The following is a 20,760-nucleotide window of genomic DNA, read 5'->3' as shown; positions in this document are numbered from 1 at the left end:
AACAAGACCTGGATGACTATACCTTAGGGGAAATGTTCACAGTTTTTCTAAACAAGTGCTATTGTTCACATTGGAAAAGCACAAAAAGAATACAAATATCTCAGGCTAAAAAGGAGGGACCATAAATGTAGAGGAAACTTGGAGACACAATGAGATTCAAAAACTTTAAAAAACATTTACTTATTTATACTTAGACTAAATGTCTGGCCTCCTGCTTGCTCTACCTAGAAATCAGCTTCACAACACTGAAGCCTCACATATCACTCAGAATTATGTAAAGATTTCCTGACTACTTCTTCCAGTTTTAACTCCAATTGTTACATGGGCATTGCAATATTGTTTCCTTTTGATAATTAATTCATGAATAACAAAAGGCAACATGTATAATACATCCCCAAACAGATCCCTGCCACGATCTCCCAGACTAAATGCAAAGCCATGAAAACAATAGTGGGCTCTATGCTGGGGAATAGAGTAATAGAGTCATCCCTCAGCACCTGGCGTATCCCTGTCATGCTTGTAGTAAAGTCTAATGGCTCTCGCCGGCACTGTCTGTCTGGATTCAGGGATTTAATTGGCTCTCTCTTGCTCAGGGCCGCTGCTTTTTTTCCTCAATCTGGATTTGAGCATGGTTTCTTGGTCCGGGGACAAAACTGCAATCTCATCACAACAATGTTTCTTCCAATTTAGCCTGTCTGCTTCTGGGCTGCACGAATCGCCGGCTTTCTTCAAGCAACCCCACGGGAAGGATTGTGTTCGTCCCACTCTGCATAAAGTCGACAGCATCATTATCGCTAATGGCAGAAGGCAGGTGAGGCTGTCTGGAGCCGCTGAAGAGAAACGCTACCAGCAAGGCCTGAACAGTGATGTGAGGTGGTTCACTGGGAAGCTGGCTGTGATGGCTGACTACAGGCTCAAGAGGACATTCAAGAATTTTAAATAAAACAGACTGTGAGCTGCCACTGTGTATATCGCACACAATATATTTTTCCTTTCCTATTGTCTCTGGACAGATGTAATGAACTTGGATGTACTGGTGCAGGATGTATCTGGATCGGCAGCCAGAATCACACTCCAGGAGCAGTTGTACTACACTGGGGGGACATACGTTTTCATTGTCTCTAGTTTGAACTCCTTGGCTGCTCTCATTACAGGAGGGACACCAGTTTCTAACTCTGTGGTTTATGAGTTTACAATAATTTAAACAGGAGGTGAATCATAGCCCTGGTTGTTCTGGGGGACGTGGTCCTCCTCTGTACAGCGTCAGTTCCTGACTCATTCTTCTCTGTCTAGGTGTCTCAGTGGTCTCACAAACCTCCCTCAAGCATACAAAGTGATTTATAGACCAGGGTTTCCTTGGTTTTGTTGCACCACCGTGGCACAGATGAGTTTGTCATGTATCATCAAGCTTGTCATCTATTCTTTGTATTCTATAAGTGGCTGGCAGGCAGGACCTAATGTATTAATTGTGCTGCGGAGAACACAGCTCACTTTGGCACTTATCACCAAATGCTCTCTTGACGTCTCCGTCTGCGTTTGTATTCATTTATTTATTTTGTTTACATTTTGGCTTCTGTCAGGTGGTGGAAATGTCATAAACACAATCACTCACTCACGGTGAATCTTCCGGTGTGTGCCGCTTACATCGGGGCAGAGCTCAGAAGACAGCTACTAGTATTTGTAGTGACCCTGTACTTGTTATTGGCTGATAAAGCCGAGTAATCAATAGCGGAAAACACAATTCTGCCACAATCGAAATCTAGATCGAAGTCTAAACAAATTCACACGAGAAAATCCCAGAATAAATAAAACCTAACCCAATCATTTAACACTAAGTAGCAGTTTGAGTTGGACTACAATAAAATGCCATAAGGGCAATAAAACCTGCGTCAGTAGCTGTTTGAGGCAACAGCTGAAATAAACAACCAGCCTGAACTAACGCTTTGCTAAATTATTGGAATTTTTTTGCTTAAAACATTTAGCAACCAACTTGTCACTTCACAAAAAAAAAAAAAAGGCCCGACCCTGTGATGGTCGAGGCTGGAGCGGCTCAGATGTGTGCGCTTATTATCCAACATGGGGCCGCGGCGGCACACTGCTGCATGTGTCTCTGTTTGCATCGGAGCTCTGTGACTCTCCAAAGATATTTAGTGCAGCTGAAGGGCTGCAGCTGTGAAAACACAACTGTTAGTGTTATCGCAGCTGGAGCTCACTGTCCGACGCAAGGACAACATGAATGAAAAAGAGGCGGCATTTGTTGCGACCCCCTACGATGGCGCTATCGGTGTCAGTTCTAAGTGTTGCCCGTATTTCCTCGAGCCGTTTAAAGCCTAAACGGCACAATAACATTTCGTTTTGTTTTTGGAAATAAGAAGATTCCGTTTTTTTCTTCAAAGAGCAAAGTGCTAACCTGTGACCCTAAACATAACAATTGGATTGGGAGACACATTCAAGGCCGTGTGGAACTTAAACAAATTAGAGTTTTGAGCACTCCAAGTTTTTTCTCCAGTCTCTCCAGGCACCGTCCCCGTTGCCCTCCACCTATTGGCCTGCCTGCTTATTTAACTGACCCTGCTCGTCCGGCGCTGCGCCCCTTCACACTGTTCCCCCTGCAGTTTGCTCTTCTTCCCTCCCCTCGTGGCAGATGTGATCCTCTCCCTGCAGCCCTGAAAGCCTTCATTTTCCCGGTGAGGAGGCTCTTTATTTCAAACTTTAAATATCCGAGGTTTTTGCCAGCAGTTGTGCACAACCAAACAGTTTGTTCTGTGGGGCTGCGTTGCATCGAGAGGAGCATGAGAAACAGGGGCCCCTGCTTCCTCATTTTCTGTTGACCCGTTACCTCCAGTCATATGTCATCTATTTGAAATGAACCACCAGCATAGTGAGGCTAAGGCTAGTTAATGTTGACAGGGATACCTTTTAAGTGTCACTGCAGATAATGAACCGTTCATCCAGCGGATTTGTTGTTTACACTCAGTTTCAAGGTCATGGAATTGCCCCCGCTATGCGTAGATTGAGCACAGATGACCAATTATTTGAATGATAGCTTGAAAATGTCTTCTCAAGTTGTCGCTTCTGTCTGCGTGTGTGTGTTTGCTATCCCTCGCAGGTTAGGGTTTTATGGTGGGCTGGGTTAAAGTTTAAGGACTTTGCAGTAGTTACATATTGAGCACCACGGATGCCCTTTTACCTATCAACTGCTGCACATCGTGGCAACCGCTCACAGGGAGCTGCCAGTCGCTGAGGCCTGCCGAGAGGAATCGAGGTAAGAGAGAACGCTGTTCGTCTCAGCGATTCAGGAGCTGCAGTTTCTGAGGAACAGTCGACCTGAATCACAGGATTATTACCTATGAGAATTTGTGTCGGGCAATTTAACAGGTTTTAATCGGTGTCTCCTTTCATGGCGGTAAAAGATGTGGAGGCAGGCTGCAGCGATTTTTACATAAATGGCTTGTGCGCTGTAATATGCAACAGAATCTCTGGTGTTGTGCAACTAAGTCATTTCACTTGCCTGGTTACATAATCCGGTTTCCTTCCTTTGACAAACACGGAATCTGCATGACAGTGGGCTTTAGGGTTGGGAGGTATTATTAGGCTAAAATACTCCAGGCGGCTTTTTCTCTTTGTGTCTTATTGGCTGTGGAAAGTAGAGCCGGGACGACACACAGCCTGCAGCCTCGTAGCTGGATCACTCCACAGCTACCACAGGATGTTTGAACAATCATTTAGAGGCTTATTGGCCACTGGGAGCTTGGCATACATGATTCATGTTATTTATGTTTGCTCTATTCATTTAAACGTACATTTCGAAACAGTGCAGTAGTTTTGTGAACAGCAGGTCATTTCTGTTTGAGACGGAAGAATGATATGCATTTTTTTTTAACCGTTCTATTTTTGATTTTTTTTAATAGATTTGGACATTTAGAAAATCAACTCCATGTGATCTTTGACATGAGGTTATCTTGAGTCTTATGTGTTTGCGATGTTTATTCTTTCGGGATGTTTGGTTTCTGTAGCATGATATGTTTGTTGACAGGCTGAATTCATTTAAGTTGTTTCTATGTATTTCAATTTCTACGTTAAGATGAAGAATCTGAATTTTCTTTTCGAGATGGAATGGAATTTATTGGCTTCTGGGCCTCGGTAGAGGTGTGCGTTTGACCGAGTGACGTTCTGGTCACATGATATGATAACGGCGGGCTTTACTTGTTACTAATTTCCCAAATTGCAGTTTATTTTAGGTGAATTTTCATATTCATTTCAGATTCAAATTATACGCTTTTCTCTTAACAGACATTCAATTATTCTCTACTTACCTGTTAAAATGGTCAAGAAGACAATCTTCGTGGCCCTGGCGATACTGCTAGTGGCGGCCGTTGCCACCTTTGTGGGTGTCTTCTTCACCGTGGGGACGAAGAAGATCCCAGCTCAGACGGTGTACCTGAAGGCAGCTGTGGCAGCAGATGCTGGGCCATGTTCAGAGGTCGGCAGGTGAGAGATACTGACTTGTTTTTGCATCAGAGATACAACGTAAACAGACACACTCATGCATGTAATCCAAGTGAACCTGTTTTATTTGAATGTGCTTCACCTGCACAGGATCTTAAGATGTTTACTCCAATCCACCAGCTTATCTCTCCTGTTTGTTTAAATATTTGTTTTTTCCCCACAGAGATATACTGAAGCAAGGAGGATCTGCAGTAGATGCCTCCATAGCTGCTTTACTCTGTGTTGGACTGATGAACGCTCACAGTATGGGCATCGGAGGAGGACTTTTCTTCACAATCTACAATGCAACAACTGGTACTCAATGAACTCTTCTGTTGTTTGCTTTCCCACTCGCACAACAAACCCACAAACCTCTCTTATAACCTGGATCCTGTCATGGCTTTTCCCCCCTTGTCCCTTATAAACAGGTAAAGTCGAGACCATCGACGCCAGGGAGACGGCACCACGCAATGCAACAGAGAACATGTTTGGGAACAGCACAGATTCAGCTCAGAGAGGTAATGTTTAACCTTTGCTATCAGACATGGAAATGAGCCAAGGAAAGCTATTGTGACATAAGATGGCCTTGTGATAGTGACAGACAATGATGGATAAGTGTTTTTTTGTGTAGTCTCAATTGAGTCTACACAACTAGCTCAGATAAGGTAGGGATTAAAAAAAGATTTGCACAAGTGCCCTAAGCTGTTGTTGGAAAAAGTTATGAGCCATAACACAAGGACCTGTTCCCTTGTTTTCTCCTGTCTGGCAGGAGGGTTGTCTATCGCTGTACCAGGGGAGATTCGAGGTTACGAGATGGCACACAGGCGACATGGTAAACTGCCCTGGAAGGACTTGTTCCAGCCGAGCATTCGTTTTGCAGAAGAGGGTTTTCCTCTGGGCAAGGCGCTCGCCTCTGCTCTGTCCAAAAACAAGAAAACAATCATCGATGACCCAGCTCTGTGGTGAGAGACGTCAGGTCAAAGTATAAAAGATCATTCACTTCTTCATCGCTATCTTTAAGTTATCCTCTCCTCTCTTTCAGTGAAGTGTTTTGTGGGAAAGCGGGTGAAGTCCTGAAGGAAAAAGAAATCATTAAATTTACCCAGCTTGCAAAAACCTATAAGACGATAGCCGAGGAGGGTCCTGATGCTTTCTACGAGGGAACACTGGCTCAGAACCTTGTTAACGATATTCAGGCCAAAGGTAATTTTTTTTTGATTGTCTCCAGAAAACCTCTTAGATTTTGTTCAAATAGCCAGACTTCATCTCATCTTATCCTAAATTTACTTTTTTCAAATTAGAGAATTAGATAAACACATATTACTCATAGAAAAAGCTGCTGTTCTTTGTTTTTCAGGTCACATTATGTAACGCAGTATATGATTAACTGAAATCTTTTCAGACTCTAAACAAGAACCCGCCTACTTCAAATAACAGCTATGGCAAGTTTCCAGCTTTGGGATGAATGGTGAAGAAGTTGCATCTTCATAATCTTTATTCAATTTGTGCAGATTTGATCATGTGTCTGTACCCACGGAGCAAAAATACATTATAGCTGCCATCATTATTGCGACTGTCGTTATCACGAAATGTCATACGCTGAAACCTCAGGATATGTGATATCGTATTTAACATGCTCTTCTCATTTCCATGGTATGTGGAGGATTTGTGCTTCCAGCTCTGTCCAAGTGTGCATTCCCAGTGTTTGTCGATCTGTGTTTAGGCGGTATCATCACAATGGAGGATCTGAGGGATTATAAGGCTCTCTTGGATGAGAAACCGCTAAGTGTGGATGTGGGGGAGTACAAGATGGCTGTTCCAAATGCCCCCGCGAGCGGCCCTGTGCTCTCGCTGATATTAAACATCCTGAATGGTAAGCCTTGATGTGTTGTCCAAAAACAGCCCGAGTGGGCGGAGAGCGAGCTTTAACGTGAGCCGCCTTCACTTCGCTCGTCACCGTCACAGAAAGGACTCCTCTTTGAGCAGCAGGCTGAGCTGCACTTGAAATGAAAAAGCTCCGTCTGTCCTCAGGTTACCTAAGAGCACCTTGAACCATAGAGTCACATGACTGCAGCAATATAATTAAGGCTGTAAACAATAAAAGTCGTTTTTATTGTTTACAGCCTGTTTACAGCAGTGTCACAAATAAAATTTAAGTGGAAGAAGAAATGAGAAAATATAGCAAGTTTATTCTTGCCTCATACAAATAACACCTGTCATTGCTCTGTTATGTAAAGCAAACTATTTTAAGTGTAATATATTTTCGATCGTACATTCTACAGAGGGCAAGATTATCACAGAAATACAATCATCCATCTGGTAACGCTGCCTGAAACAATCCGACGGTGCCTCCTGAACACTTACTACCTTTCTACCCCTCCTTCTATCATCATGTATTCCTGTGTTATTTCCGTCGGGCTGATTTCACATGCTCCTTGTGTCGGCTGCTTCTAAATTTGAAACAGAAAACCCAAACTCTCCGTGTCGAGGACGCCGTCTCTTTCCAGTGACGCCGTCTGCCTCTGGGGATTAAATGAGAAACTTCCCTTTTAAAGAGTTTAATCCCCCTGAACCTTCCCTCGATCTCCTCCGACTGCCCCCCCCCCCCCCCCCCCCCCCCCGCCTCATACAACACCAATCTCAACAGTCTGCTTCTAATTGGACACAGTTGAGTGGTGGAGGCTTCCCGCACACGTTTCAGACACCGCTCAGAACCGCTCACCGCGACTCCCGTCTCCGTCCGACAGCTGAGACCCGTCAAACCAAACCTCAGCTGGTTCCCAGAGGCTTTCCTCCTCTTGCCTCCTCTTGCCTGTCAGCTCAGGCTAATGCTCACGTCACTGCAGCGTTAGGACTAAATACAAAAACACGGGGACATTCTGAGTCTAGACTGTTCTAGCCCTGTCTCCTTCTACCTGAGCAGCCATTGGAATGAAGGCGGATGAATGAGGCTGCGGTTGAAGTCGAGTTACTGAGGACAGTCGTGTTTTCCACAGGGTACAACTTCACCCCGGACAGTATGGGAGGCACCGGGAATAAGATCCTCACGTACCATCGCATCGTGGAGGCCTTTCGCTTTGCTTATGCAAAGAGGACGTTGCTCGGAGATCGGAAGTTTTTGAACCTCACCAATGTAAGGACACGACTAACAACTCCTTCAAGGGGATGGAAGAGTGGTTAGATACAGGCTCAAATTTCTTAGGATTAATAAATGTTGTCACAACACAGTTAATATAACCACAAAAAAACTCACATGGCAGGAAAAATATTAAATAATAACCCAACACATTTGCTGTTTATTCAATTGTAAAAGTTGAATCCACTCTTAATGTCCCGCTATCGTCCCCAAAGCTCATCCAGAATATGACTTCAAGCTTCTTTGCCAAAGAGCTGCGTGAGAGGATCACAGACGACACCACACATCCCATGAATTACTATGAGCCGGAGTTTTTCGTGCCTGACAACCGGGGGACCTCGCACATGTCCGTGGTGGCAGAAGATGGAAGCGCCGTGTCGGCCACCAGCACCATCAACCACTTGTATGACGTCCTCACTGGACTTGTTAAATATTGTTCATCCCCAATACTTCCTGTGTGTCTCCCCTCATGTCCTAATGGTTTTCGGTTTTCCTGCAGTTTGGGCTCCAAAGTCATGTCAAGATCCACGGGGATACTTCTCAACAACGAAATGGACGACTTCAGCTCGCCGTACATCACAAACGGATTTGGTGTGCCACCTTCACCCAACAACTTCATCAGGCCAGGTTAGATAAAGACATCCCCCCCCCCCCCACACCCACACACACACACACACACACACTGAAATACAGGATCCTCAGGAAACACTAAAACTGTAATATTAGTCGGCAGTCTTGGTTGGAAAGTAAAAGAAAATCAAGTACTGAGAAAAAGACAAGGTGTCAATCAAATGTATTCGTAAGTTTTAAATATGATTGTTAATAACAAGACGATTAAATGTGGATATTTTGACATTGATCAAGACAAACAAATATTTGAGAGGATATGCATCTATGAGGCCCATCAAAACAATGAATCCAATAAACAATCAAAACATTGTAAGACAGTAAACATAAATAACACTGGACTTACAATTCTATTCAAAAGGGAAAAGGCCAATGTCGTCCATGTGTCCAGCCATCCTCATTGATAAAAACAACACGGTGAAGATGGTGGTCGGAGGCTCGGGAGGAACTAAAATCACGACTTCCATTGCTCAGGTATGAGACACGAACCTCAGTGAGAAGCCGACACACAGCATTGTATCAATCAGTCGTGGTGGTGGTGTTGTTAAGGAGCACCCCCCGTGGCTGCCGTGTTTTTCTGTGTTCCAGGTGATTCTGAACACACTGTTCTTCGACTACGATCTGAAAAAGGCTGTGGTGCAGCCGCGGCTCCACAACCAGCTGAGTCCCAACGCCACCGTCGCCGAGCCCGACTTTGACAAAGTGAGTGTCGCGGCCGAACGGCAAACGGCTCTGATCTGTGTGATGAACAGCAGGGGCAGTGTGGTGTGGGGGACCATCCTTCAGCCGAACCCTGGCGGCAGGGACACAGTTCATTATATTTACCTTCAGGGATCTGTAATGGAGCGAGGAGAAAAAAAAATATCACAGCGCCGGGTTTGGTTAATGGTGTCATTTGCAAACAAACCTCATGTCTTAATCACAACAAATTCAATTCTACACTTCTTTGGGCCCCTTAAAAAAAGACCTTTCCCAAGTGTGAATTAGATCAGATCAACGGTTCCTGTGATCTGCATTCAAAGATTTCTGGAATCATTGAATATGGCCTCTTTAGGAAAGCCCTGACTTTAAACTCAACCTAAGACAAATTTCAGAATCCTTTCTTTTCCGCCAGGCTATTACCCGCTACACATTCAAATATGCATTGTTTCCTTAAAGTTTCCAAGAAGAGAACAGAACCTTGAATATTACTTTGATGAGAAGTCATTAGCTGGCTCATATAATAATAAATGCCACAACTGGCTATGAGGTTCTTATCTGTTAGCAATGCTACAATATTAACTTCTTATACAACATTAACATCACGTTGATTGGGCGACAGATCACAGCCTCATTGTTTTCTTTGATTTCCGACATTCTAAAGAGTTTTCACAAGCAGATTGGACTCAGTGGAAACGTTTAGAAAAAGGTGTAGGCAGACTCGGACATTTTTTTTTTTACATTTTGTGTTTTTATTCCTTATTAGTTTTTGCTGCTCTTTTAACTCCCCCTCTTTTTTCCTTATAATAGCTGTTCTTCAATCTATGCAAATGAAAATAAACATCAACCTTAAACAACTAGTTTATCTATTAGCCCATCTACGCCATCACATTCTTCACCTACATTTTTCTATTTTGTCATTTCACAGGACATCATGAATGGTCTGGCAGCAAAGAACCACGAGACGGAGTTCCTCACAGCGTCCGGAGCCGTGGTGCAGGCGGTGGTTCGCCATGAGGACGGACTCCACGCTCAGTCGGACCCTCGCAAGTGGGCCTACGCTGCGGGCTACTGAGGTCGTACACACACGCCTGTGACTGTGCATGGAGGCTGAAGCAGTGTGCATCTCGACTCCGCTGGAAACTGTGAGATTAGAGAGGTTTCAAAGGGCTAGGGGCAAACCCCTCAGCCGTGTTCGACAACAGTTGATCTCTCATCACGTTAGAATAATGCTCATGTACTTCATAGTATGTGGTACGCGGCAGATAACCGGAGAACCATTGTTTGTTATGACCTTGACAACAAAGTGCCTCACTCTGAAACTGATTCTTAATATTGAATCTTAGGTTTTATTTCTGGGTCACCTCCTCTTTGTGTGTAAATATGAAATGAACTTTGAGGAGGACGTGGAATATTATTTAATATAGTGATGCTGAAATCATTTTTTGCACGTGTCCCAGTCAGAAATGTGTTTGATTCCCACTTATTTATGAAGCACACATCATCAGCTGTGTGGAGCTGCTTTGCTGTAATGATCTACGTTTGAAATGTACGTGACACCGACAGTAATAACTAACAACTAAACGCAATATTTAACAAATAAATCAAAAGTCCAACAGCGGACTCAACTTTGAACTCTGTCATTAAAGACTAACATGTTTCCCTTGGCTCGTTCATGTGAGATGACAGCAAACAGAGAGAGAGCAGGCGGGAGCTGCTGTAAAACACCTCGGGGACAAACAGTCCTGCAGCACGTATTTAATGACTTACAGTAATTCCCCACAACCCAGAGTGCAATGGCCTGTAATGATCCCATAACAACATCACAGCTGTTGCTGCTCACTGTCCCCACTGGGACTCCGGCCGCCTCCTCTCTCAGCCGGGATGTAAATCGTGTTACACAATTACAATCACTGAAAAGTACAAATAGAAAAAAAAGGCTTTATTAGCTTATAGCTACAATGGACTGTGATAAACACGTGATTAAAACAAGCTTTTACTCACAACACACAAACTCTAGTCTCAATGAAGGATTTTTCCAGTATGAATTATTTATTTGGTCATTTCCAGCATTAGTGGAAATTGCTTATTTTCGTCTGTATCGATTTTACAGAGTTCAAGCATTAAACGGGGAAAGAGAAGGTGTGGATACCCGACCAGAGGACTCGAGCCTCCCTGTGCATCGAGCCCATTAGTTCTCCTGCAAGCGCAGCCGACTGAAAAATGTGTTGCACCAAATGGTTTAGTCCTTTCATCAAGTCGGTGCAATAGATGCTGCAGATGCTTTGTGTTTGCCTGATGTGTTACAGAAGTTCGGTAAAGGACCTTTCACTTGATACTTGTTACTGTAAACAAGGCGATTACTGTACGGATGTTTAATTTGGTGCAGATCCAAAAACAATTCTGGATCTTTGGTGGAGGTCAGCGCTCTACTCTGCTTGTTTTGCTTGTCTTGTTGGTCAAAAGAAAAAGAAAAAATTTGGAAAGAGAGGAGACCGATTTTAAAAGATACTTGCCTTAGGTCCCTTTAATCTGAAGAGGTAATGGTGAATGTTAAAATGAGCTGTCCAGCTGGAGTTTTACTTTAATGCCCAATTAAAGATGACCTCACCTCTACCGCTCACGAAACATGACCTTACATCTGTATCTATCAAAGTCTTCATCGTTTTAATTCACCCCCATCTGCCTCGAGTGCATCACGATAGTTTTCCATTTGACTTTGCTTCATCAGGCGACATTGTGGCAAAAAATGCGCTCGAGGTCGAAACAGAATCGATACAATTCTGCAATAAAGGCCCGGAGGCCTCTGCTCCTCACACTCGCTCACTTTAAGTGGCTGTTTGTACAAAGAGGGTGATCTCACCACACCAGGGCTTATCACAGCCACAGCTTATCCACATTAACTCATTTGTCCCACAACAAAGACGCCGCGGCTTCAGACAGACAAAAGATTTGCATGTTCTCAGAATTCACATCTCTTGGCTCCGAGGAAAACGGAGCAGGATCCACTTCAGAAATCATCATTAATTCATGAGTCTCTCAGCTGGAATGCATCTCATTAGTGCGTCTATTGTTTCAGTGCTGCTGTGGAATGAGGGAAACACGGAGGCGATTACTGCTGATCATACAACAATGGATACATGTTTAAAGAGATGTAGAGGGGTGGCAAAAAGCTTCTTGTAGGTGTGAGCGAATCAACTGGTGACGATTAAACGACAGGTTCTGTTTGGGGGATTTTTTTATTGTGACAAAACATATTTCACGGTTAAAAATTGGAGCACAAATGTGAAATAATTTTACAAAACACGTTAAAAAAATAGAAGGCATTGTAAGAAAATAAGTAAAAGGATTTTGCTCCTTAAGAATCTGCTCAGTTTTTTTGAAAAAATAAATTCTGCAGCGTTTCCTCCTAAAGGACGATCAGAAGGTGATGCAGGATCTGAATAAAGCTGTTTCACATTCAAAGATAAGGTCACAGTCAAAGTTGGAGCTGACCTCCTTTGACAGCATTGAACTCACACGTCCGTCTGGGTGTCACTGTGGAGGGTCGCCCGGCTCATCGACAGTTCTTTTAGACAGAAAGTCTAATTTTCACTGTTGTTTACAGACTTGGTATTGCACAGCTGCGGGGGGGGGGCTTTTGTCGATCTGTACTGTAGATCTGGTTTTATGACTCTGTGGTGCACACCCTGCAGTCAGGGGGGCGTAGTCCTTCACTTTTATAAAAGCAGATCTCAACAGGAGCTGCTTCATGTGCGTCATTTTAGAGGTATGCTGACATCAGTGTATGTGCGTCCAATCAGCTCAAAGGATAGCTACAGTTTGTCTCGACTAGTTTTGCTTACGGCATCATTTCTTCAACTCAAGTTGGATTAAAACTGAAAGTGATTTCCGTAATCCGGCTCATACAAATTGATGATTTTTCCTTCTGTAACTTTTTCTTAAGGCGTGTTGCTGATTCCCAGGATCTCTGTGATCACTCTGGAGGGTACAGCGCTGACTAGTTTGATAGGAAAGATGGAGTTATGATGAACTGCAAATGTCCTTTGAGATCACTAGCGTCCTGTTTTTTCACATTCTGTCATCAGGGATGCGGCACATTCATTGTTCTTAAGGCTTAAGCTTCAGTCGGTCTTCAGGGCGGAGGTCAGTGGGAGGGCGTTGTGTCCTCGCTGGTCAGTATCCAGACGACGCTCCGAACTTCCTTGCGTCTGATACAGCCACAATGCAGCCTTTGTCTTTCTCCAAACCATTGACCACATTGAGGAAGTATTGCCAGGTTCCAACTTTGTGTCCAAGACCCTTGAGGCCATCGCTCACAGCCTGAGGACACACACACAAACACAGACACACACACACACACACACACACACATTAATACCACATATCCTTCCCACTTCACTTTAATACTGATTGCAGGTCAATGAAATGTGTCTTTGTATGGATTACGCTCCGATAATCTCCATCAGTAAAAATGGGTTTAGTAGAAATGTTATTCATTTCACAGTCTGGTGAATTTGAATGCTGTTAATGGAAAGTGAGGATGAAAAAAAAGTAATACTTCACCTGGTCAAAACCATTTTCAAAGTTCACGTCGTTATTCGTGTCAACATACACGATGGGAGCAGCGATGGCGTCTTTCAGACTCATCCCCAGCCACAGGTGATTTATTAAAGACTGCGACAACAGTGGAGTGTCACGTCAGCAAACAAATAAGTCAACAGGACGAGCAGGTATGCAAAGTTCAACTGAGTTACCGAGGCAACCGCTGAGAGGATCATGCTTCCTCCTGATCCACCAATCACGAGGAGTCCTCCCGACTCCAGCTCCAGTATCGCTGGAGTCATGGAGGAGGGGGGCTGCTCACCTGCGGGAACAGTGAGACTCCACATCAGACTGAAAAGAGACTTAATGTCTACGTGAGGAGTAAAGGTCTTAGACTCAAGTGGCTCCGGTCCTGCCTGTGACTCTACCTGCCCTAACTGAGTCCGCTCGGCCACAGAAGTCGGCCAGCTCATTGTTGAGGATGACGCCCGTCCGTGGGGAGTAAATGGCTCCTCCGAATCTACACGACAAAACACACACAGTAAGCCGAGGGGATGAACTCCGCACCCCCGCGTCATTTCTCAGAATCGGACCGTGGCCTCTTCCTGCTCACAATTGGTTTATGGTGCTGGTGGCCGAGACGACCAGTCCGTCTTCATCCATGACGGACACGTGCGTGGTCCCGACTTGATCGGGGGGCGGCTGGACGTTGTAGTAGTAGGATTTCTCATGGGCTTGTTTTGAGATCATCTCTCTGATGCGTTTAATGAAGGAGGGATCGATCAGGTGTTCTGCACTCTGGAAAAAGAACATCACAATGAGACGCTGCCGAAACCTCCTCTGATGGGCTGAGATGAAATCATGCCCACACTGAATGTCACACTGCTGCTTCCTCTTTTCTGCTCGACCTCGTGGTGATATTCGTGATTTTATTTACTCCCCACAGATTCAGTTCCCCACAAGATGAAAGTGAGTAAAATAAGATCCCAACCTTATTGTTGTTAAAGACAGGATCTCTGATGTTCGCCTTTTCTCCGTTAGCGAATTTAAGTGCCTCTATGTAAAGATGGTACATCTGAATCTTGTGTTCACCTTTCAAGTAGTTTGGAGACAGGGAAAACTCTGCGGAGCAAGAGAACAACAATGTTCGTAAAGAGAAAGTTTTGTTTTACTGTCTTTTGAGCTTTCCTATTCTTTATCATTCACAGTAAACGATGAGATGCTAGAAGTTGATTCAGTTCAGTTCAGTTTATTCTAAAGAAAAAGAAAAAACAAACGCTTGAAACCTTTCATGAGTCTGAGAACGAATCCAAGCATGGCGCCCCCAGCAGGCGGTGGCGGGATGTGCATTTTAGTATTTCCTAAAGGCACCGTCCACGCATCCTCCACCCGCACCTTGAACGAGTTTAGATCCTCCATTGTTAACGTCCCACCTAAAAGAACCATGCAGAACATAAATAGAGCTCGTTTTTAAGCGTTACATTTTTAGCCCATTTGCTTTTTCTGTCCATTCCCCCTTTCAACCCCAAACAACAGTATTCCATCATCACCTCACCTTGTTCTTGTATGTCTTGGATTAAGTCCTGTCCTATCTTGCCAGTGTAGAAGGCAGCTGCCCCCATCTTCGCTACGGTTTGCAGGGTATCAGCTAGTTTAGAAAACTTCAGGGTGTCTCCTTGGCTCAGAACAGTTTGGTTCTTGTTGCAAATAACTTGCAGAGAGCTGGAAAAAAAAGTAAATGTGAAGAAGAAAATCTATGTATTAGAAAATGTAATAAACAGAACAAAACAAAATGTTCCTACTTGTACAATACAGTCTCATTTGGGTGACCTCTGTGACCTCTGTTTGTTTCATGCAATTCACCTCAGTCAGATCATCTACTGAATTACACGCTTCGCTGAATACTCTCAGATATTTGGTTCCTGCATCCGAGCGCCCACTTTGATTCGCGCTCACAGAATTTTTCACACCACAACTAACCCCCAGACGACCCCTTTCTAAACCTGGCATTTGGGAAAAGCAACATTTAACAAATATTTCTGAAAGGAGGCGAGTGCAGCTTTTATTTCTGGGTCATGTAACAACTCCAAAATTGCTGCTCAAGTGCACTTTTTTTTTACTGTTTGCAAATAAGTCACTTCCACTAAACCAGAAAGTGTTGGAGTTAAGGAGTTGACCAGGCTGAACTATTACTCAACGTGAAATCCTGATGGTTAAATGTTCGGGATCAAATATTAATCGCGTACATTCCATTTAAAAAAAAAAAACGAAATTTAGACCCTTTGCCTTTATTCATTTCTTATTAGCATTCCTTCACAACAGATATTCTTGAGCTTTGCTGACAATGATCACATTTCCAGCCCTAAAGTCACTGTACCAGAGAGATGAGGGTTCCACGATGCCTTTCACCAGAGGGACATTCAGGAGTTTTCCCAGATACTGCGGCAAAGGGAATCCCTCTCTGGCCAGTTTGATGGTGGGCTCGAACAGCTCGGCCCAGGGCAGCTTCCCGTACTGCTCGTGAAGGACCTGGTAGCCCCGCAGCTCTCCGGGCACGCCGATCCACTGGCTGCCTGCAGAGTCGAAAGGGTTAAACAGTGCTGCTGCATTCAACACATATAAAGGAAATGTAAGTGATTAAAGCTTCAGATGGACTGATGAGCGTAAAATAAGAGGAGGAGCCATGCAGTGGAAACCAGAAGTGCATACCTCCACCAAGCCAAACAGTCCCTTTGAATCCTATCAAGCTGTACCGAATTGCAACACTCATAAATATCTATATTAAGATTAAGATACATGTATTAGTCCCAAACACATGCACAGACATGCAAAGGCACACTCATGCAGGTAGGGAAACTTAGCCTCTGCTTTTAACCCATCTAGTGAAGGACACAGAGCAGTGAGCAGCCATGTACGGCGCACAGGGAGGAGATGTTGGGGGAGTAAGGTGCCTTGCTCAGGGGCACTAGACAGGGTAGGGAGAATCCTCTTGGATTTTTGGACAAATCAATCCAGGGTTCGTCTTTTTGATGTTTCTCCGTGGAGTCGAACCAGAGACGAACCAGACAACTTTTCTGCCCATAGTCCAAGTTTCTGCCACTAGTCCACTGCCTCTCTAATGTGCCTGATCTTTTTAAATTAAGACCCATGAATTGTTCCCCTCGGGAATCAGTGCAAATGGGGAAAAAGAAGCCAGATCTCGCCATCACCTGCTCTCAAGACCACACCACCCCAGTCATCCAGAAGCTCCTCCTCCTCACCGGGAGAGCCCTCTGACCAGGCTCCGTCCTGCCTCACAGACATCCACTCAAAACCCACCTCTTTAGAACTGCTTTCAATGTGTGACAACATTTTGTTTGTATCTTTAATTTGTTTTTCTTTTTGACCTCTTTCAAGCCTTTTTAAAAAGGTCTTGAATCCACCCTATGATCTGGATCCCCACCAAAACTGTTAAGGTTCTTCCCTGACACATGCTTCCACAAAGTATCATAGTAACCTCCTCGGTGCAGGTAATAAAGTGTTCCCTTTAATTTCTAACAGGCTTATAAGAGGACGTCTGAAACACCATGTTAAAGTTGCAAGATAGTGGATTAGTAAAACATTTCTCTCCGTTGGTTCATGAGGAACAACCGCAGAAGGAGGGGATTTGAAATGTATTCTCCACTCAGCTCACCTAAGGAAGGGGAGAATTGAATGGGACAGTCATTCAACAGGTTTGGCTTGAACGACTGCGGGACCGTCTCTCTGAAGTTGTAGACCTTGACGCGGCCTGAGAAGAGACCAGAGATTAGAAGAATCAATACATATCATTTTTGGAAGAATCCAAACCCAGGTGTCAGCAAATGATTGAGAGGACCCCCACCTGTTTTCTCTCTTATAGTGACTATAGACCCTCCTCCGATCCCCATGCTCTGAGGATTGACCAGGGACGTGCACAGAAGAGCTGCAATGGTGCCATCTACTGCCGAGCCGCCCTGCTGCAGCATGCGCCTGGAAAAACAGCCAGTTTACACAGGATTTATGGGAACATGCTCAGCACGTGCCAAGAGAGCCTTTTAATTCCTGAATGAATATCAATGCTGAGCTCAGGGTTACAAGGTGAAATATCTGTGTTCTTCCAAGAGGCAAGTTTAACCATGTCCTGGTGCTTGAGGCCTCATAGAGCAAGTAGCCTCAAATCTGGCATGGGGGTTGGACGTGTTGACTGAGCGCCACTAGAAGGCATCGCTGGGAGTGTTTTGGCTCCGTAGGTCAGGCAGACCCAGAGAGGAAACGGGAGGCGGAGCAATAGATTACGAATTATTCGGGTAATCAAATTAAAGTCGTCTCAAAGGCTGTGTTCGTGCCTTTATACCGGAGATGCAATAAGTTCATTACAATTTGAGCAGGCGCCAGATTAAATTAAGAATGCTAGTTTGCAAAGAAACTTTGAACAGATATAATTTGTGTGCAGATGCGGCAGCTCGGTTCAATTCAGGTGGGGTCTATTTTCTATACGTATAAAAAGTTTCAAGACTTTTGTGTTCGTTGTAATTTATCTATTTAAGTGTAATTTAATGATTTGCTCTGTTTTTTTGAGGTTCAATGGTGCAGTCTCAGACTATCTTGAGTTCTATATATAAATACATAGAAGTCCTTGAAAGGGTTTCCCATCACATGGACTCGTTGCCTGTTGCCTCAGTGGGTCTCTGTTCCTGTGGAACCTGAGGGATCTCATACATTGTCTCTGCTCTGAACTTGGAAACAACTTCCTGACAATTCATGGCAATGAAAAAATTATAAAAACTTCCAGTAAGTGAAAACAAAAGCTGGAAGTGGTTCATGCACATTCCAGGAAAAAAAAATCACACCTCTTTTCCCCCCTCTTTATCTAGAGTAGGACTCAACCATTTAGCAGAGTGCTCATTTGAATGACTGACACCCTAGGGAGTGTTAAAGCCTGCGGTGAGTATTATGATCGTACAATCATGGCATGGTCCCAAATAAAGGCTTTTAAAGGTTGACACATGATGTTTGAAAGCTCGAAAGCTGATATTAAAACAGCTTTTAAGCATGATTCGTTTTGAAGTCTTGTTCTGTCATGTTTGGAAGGGGAGGGTAAGGTGAGGGGTATTCAGCTGCAACATGCAACTTCACCACTAGATGTCACTAAACTCTACTAACTGATCCTTTAATGGCCACTGTTATTTAAGACGTTTAAAAAAAAATAATTATAATCTTCTCTCACTAACAATTCTAACAATGAATATGACAATTTTGTATCATTCTTTGTTTAAATACACACGATGTTAAAGGAACAATTAGCTAAATATAAAGCGTTGGAGCTGAAAGCAAACAAGGAATGACTTCATGTGCAGATGTTAAACACATGATTGGCCCCTCTTTGTGAGTCATGGCCCCTTCATGGTCCCTCACTTAGTAAAGTCCTAGATCTGCCACAGCTCGTAGCCTGTTTCTTCTCAGTTGAACTACAGTTCAATCACATGTCCTTACATGACTACTAACCCTAGTCATGCATTACATTATATTAGATTTCAAGCTTTCAAAGCCTTATTTTTCAGTTCCGGGGTAGGACGTGATGATTCTCTCACATGAATGGATAATCAATGGCTTGTCTGCACACTGTCCTGCAGCTCATTATCTCCATTCTTCATACAGAGCACATCAAATCTCTTAATATGCTTATGTCATGACTCAGATCAGCGTTTTATCTCACACACATGGCCGGTAACACTCTCATTGGCTGGAGTTATCACAGTGACTAAAGAACCAAGCGTGGTAAACAAAAACAAAAAAAACATACCAGTCTATTAAAGCACAAAAACAAACTTTTGCATTACACCAACACTCACTGATCACACGGTAAATCCGGCACCGATCAAACCAAACTTTCCGGTTCCAGGGAGACACTTACCTGCCGATGTCAGAGCAGCGCTGCGAGTCGGCGGACACGGCCGCGCGCCTGAAGCTGCCTGCGGGACATGTGGTCCCCGACAGTGACGCGATCCACACGCAGAGCACAGCCACGGTGCAGACCACGCACACCAGGACGCAGCATCTGAACAGACAGGGCCTTAAGTTAGCCATTTAACCCTCCGCTGAGACTGCGGGAGAAAGTCTGGCTGCTTTTCTGTCAGTGCGCACGCGTTTAGTGATAATCTGGGCTGCCAAATCTTCTGGGTTCACTCCTCCTCCTCTTCCTCCTCCTCCTCCTCCTCCTCACTCCATCAACTGGCCATCATCCACCCTGAAGTGAAACTGAAAAGGAAGGAGACTGAATGACTTAATGACTGGATACCTAATGACTGAGTACTTACTGTAAATGTCTGTAACACACCCCACACTATTCGCCCCATCCCCTTAACCAAAGACGGGGAAATAAGAACATCAACATAACCAGTACTGTGTGTAAAACTTCCTGAAAGTGTTCACTGTTTGAATGACAACAGCTGTTTGTAGACAGATGGAAGTGTGGCGATCAGAGTAGGATTAGGTACATTTGGAAGCCTAATGCTATTTAGAATTAAAACATTATCAAGTAATCAAAAGCCAGACACGTCATCTCAGGAATTTCACCTGAAGAATTATTACGATTTAGTAATACCTGCACCTGGGCATTCAGGTTCATTATGCTGAGGCAAAAGACGTGGTGCTTTTTGACAAAATAGAATTATTGTTTTTACAAAAATAGCATGTCTTAAAAGGCAGTCAAATCCAGTCAAACAGGGACGTGGGGGAAGGGGGACCTGTTTACGTACAAATAAACACAATGTACCAAAAACCTATGGGGCTGGCAGCCCCCAGGTAACAAAATAATTAAACTAAGGCCCACATTACCCAGAAAAAGAATATAAAAATTAAACTAATTCAGGTGTGGCAATAGGCCAGGCCCTTGACAGTTACATAAAACACATTGGACATGTCAAAACAGCAAATGCAGGCAAAACAGCAAGGCTAGGCAAAATAGTTAAGTAGGCAAAACATCCAAGATAGGCAAAACAGCAAAGGTAGGCAAAACAGCAGAGGTAGGCAAAACAAATATTTATCATATTTAAGGAACATGTATGTACAAACAGCTGCTGTCATTTAAACATTGCAACATCCACTGTAGGAGCTATTTCATTGGTTGATAAATTGTGGTTATCATTATTTGTTGTTTTTGCATTTCTATTTTTAGACACTAGGGGACAGGCACTAAGCACTAGAGAAGTTAGGACTCCAAATAAAGGTTAACACTGCATGAAAAGAAGAATGTGCCCCTGTAA

General features: G+C 43.9%; 2 protein-coding genes across 2 annotated transcripts; one reads left to right on the top strand and one right to left on the bottom strand.

Annotated features, from left to right (window-relative positions):
- The first annotated feature begins 3,145 nt into the window (after positions 1 to 3,145).
- ggt1b (gamma-glutamyltransferase 1b) lies at positions 3,146 to 10,610 on the top strand. Its single transcript, XM_062413273.1, has 13 exons — positions 3,146 to 3,265; positions 4,294 to 4,491; positions 4,673 to 4,803; positions 4,917 to 5,006; positions 5,258 to 5,450; positions 5,531 to 5,691; positions 6,212 to 6,361; positions 7,485 to 7,621; positions 7,840 to 8,027; positions 8,124 to 8,251; positions 8,613 to 8,725; positions 8,840 to 8,953; positions 9,879 to 10,610. Exons 2-13 carry the CDS (start codon positions 4,325 to 4,327, stop codon positions 10,023 to 10,025), a joined length of 1,719 nt encoding a protein of 572 aa, XP_062269257.1. The 5' UTR covers positions 3,146 to 3,265; positions 4,294 to 4,324; the 3' UTR covers positions 10,026 to 10,610.
- A 1,560-nt stretch (positions 10,611 to 12,170) lies between these two features.
- LOC133975344 (glutathione hydrolase 5 proenzyme-like) lies at positions 12,171 to 19,644 on the bottom strand. Its single transcript, XM_062413274.1, has 12 exons — positions 19,410 to 19,644; positions 17,358 to 17,485; positions 17,169 to 17,264; positions 15,873 to 16,068; positions 15,051 to 15,217; positions 14,782 to 14,928; positions 14,487 to 14,617; positions 14,109 to 14,293; positions 13,924 to 14,015; positions 13,708 to 13,817; positions 13,517 to 13,627; positions 12,171 to 13,273 (listed from the first exon to the last, which is right to left on the bottom strand). Exons 1-12 carry the CDS (start codon positions 19,580 to 19,582, stop codon positions 13,127 to 13,129), a joined length of 1,683 nt encoding a protein of 560 aa, XP_062269258.1. The 5' UTR covers positions 19,583 to 19,644; the 3' UTR covers positions 12,171 to 13,126.
- Positions 19,645 to 20,760: the final 1,116 nt, after the last annotated feature.

The sequence above is a fragment of the Platichthys flesus genome, chromosome 19 (assembly GCF_949316205.1).
Source record: "Platichthys flesus chromosome 19, fPlaFle2.1, whole genome shotgun sequence".
Classification (NCBI taxonomy): Eukaryota; Metazoa; Chordata; class Actinopteri; order Pleuronectiformes; family Pleuronectidae; genus Platichthys; species Platichthys flesus.
Note: the sequence above shows the minus strand (reverse complement) of the source record. Positions and strands in the feature narration are given on the sequence as shown.

Coding starts and splice junctions, on each gene's coding strand:
- ggt1b (XM_062413273.1), top strand. CDS start 4,325: ATGGTCAAGAAGACAATCTTCGTGGCCCTGGCGATACTGCTAGTGGCG. Junction 5,692..6,211: donor TAACGATATTCAGGCCAAAG/GTAATTTTTTTT, acceptor ATCTGTGTTTAG/GCGGTATCATCACAATGGAG. Junction 8,954..9,878: donor CCGAGCCCGACTTTGACAAA/GTGAGTGTCGCG, acceptor GTCATTTCACAG/GACATCATGAATGGTCTGGC.
- LOC133975344 (XM_062413274.1), bottom strand. CDS start 19,582: ATGGCTAACTTAAGGCCCTGTCTGTTCAGATGCTGCGTCCTGGTGTGC. Junction 15,218..15,872: donor GTGGAACCCTCATCTCTCTG/GTACAGTGACTT, acceptor TTTTTTTTCCAG/CTCTCTGCAAGTTATTTGCA. Junction 13,628..13,707: donor TCCTCTCAGCGGTTGCCTCG/GTAACTCAGTTG, acceptor CTGTTGTCGCAG/TCTTTAATAAATCACCTGTG.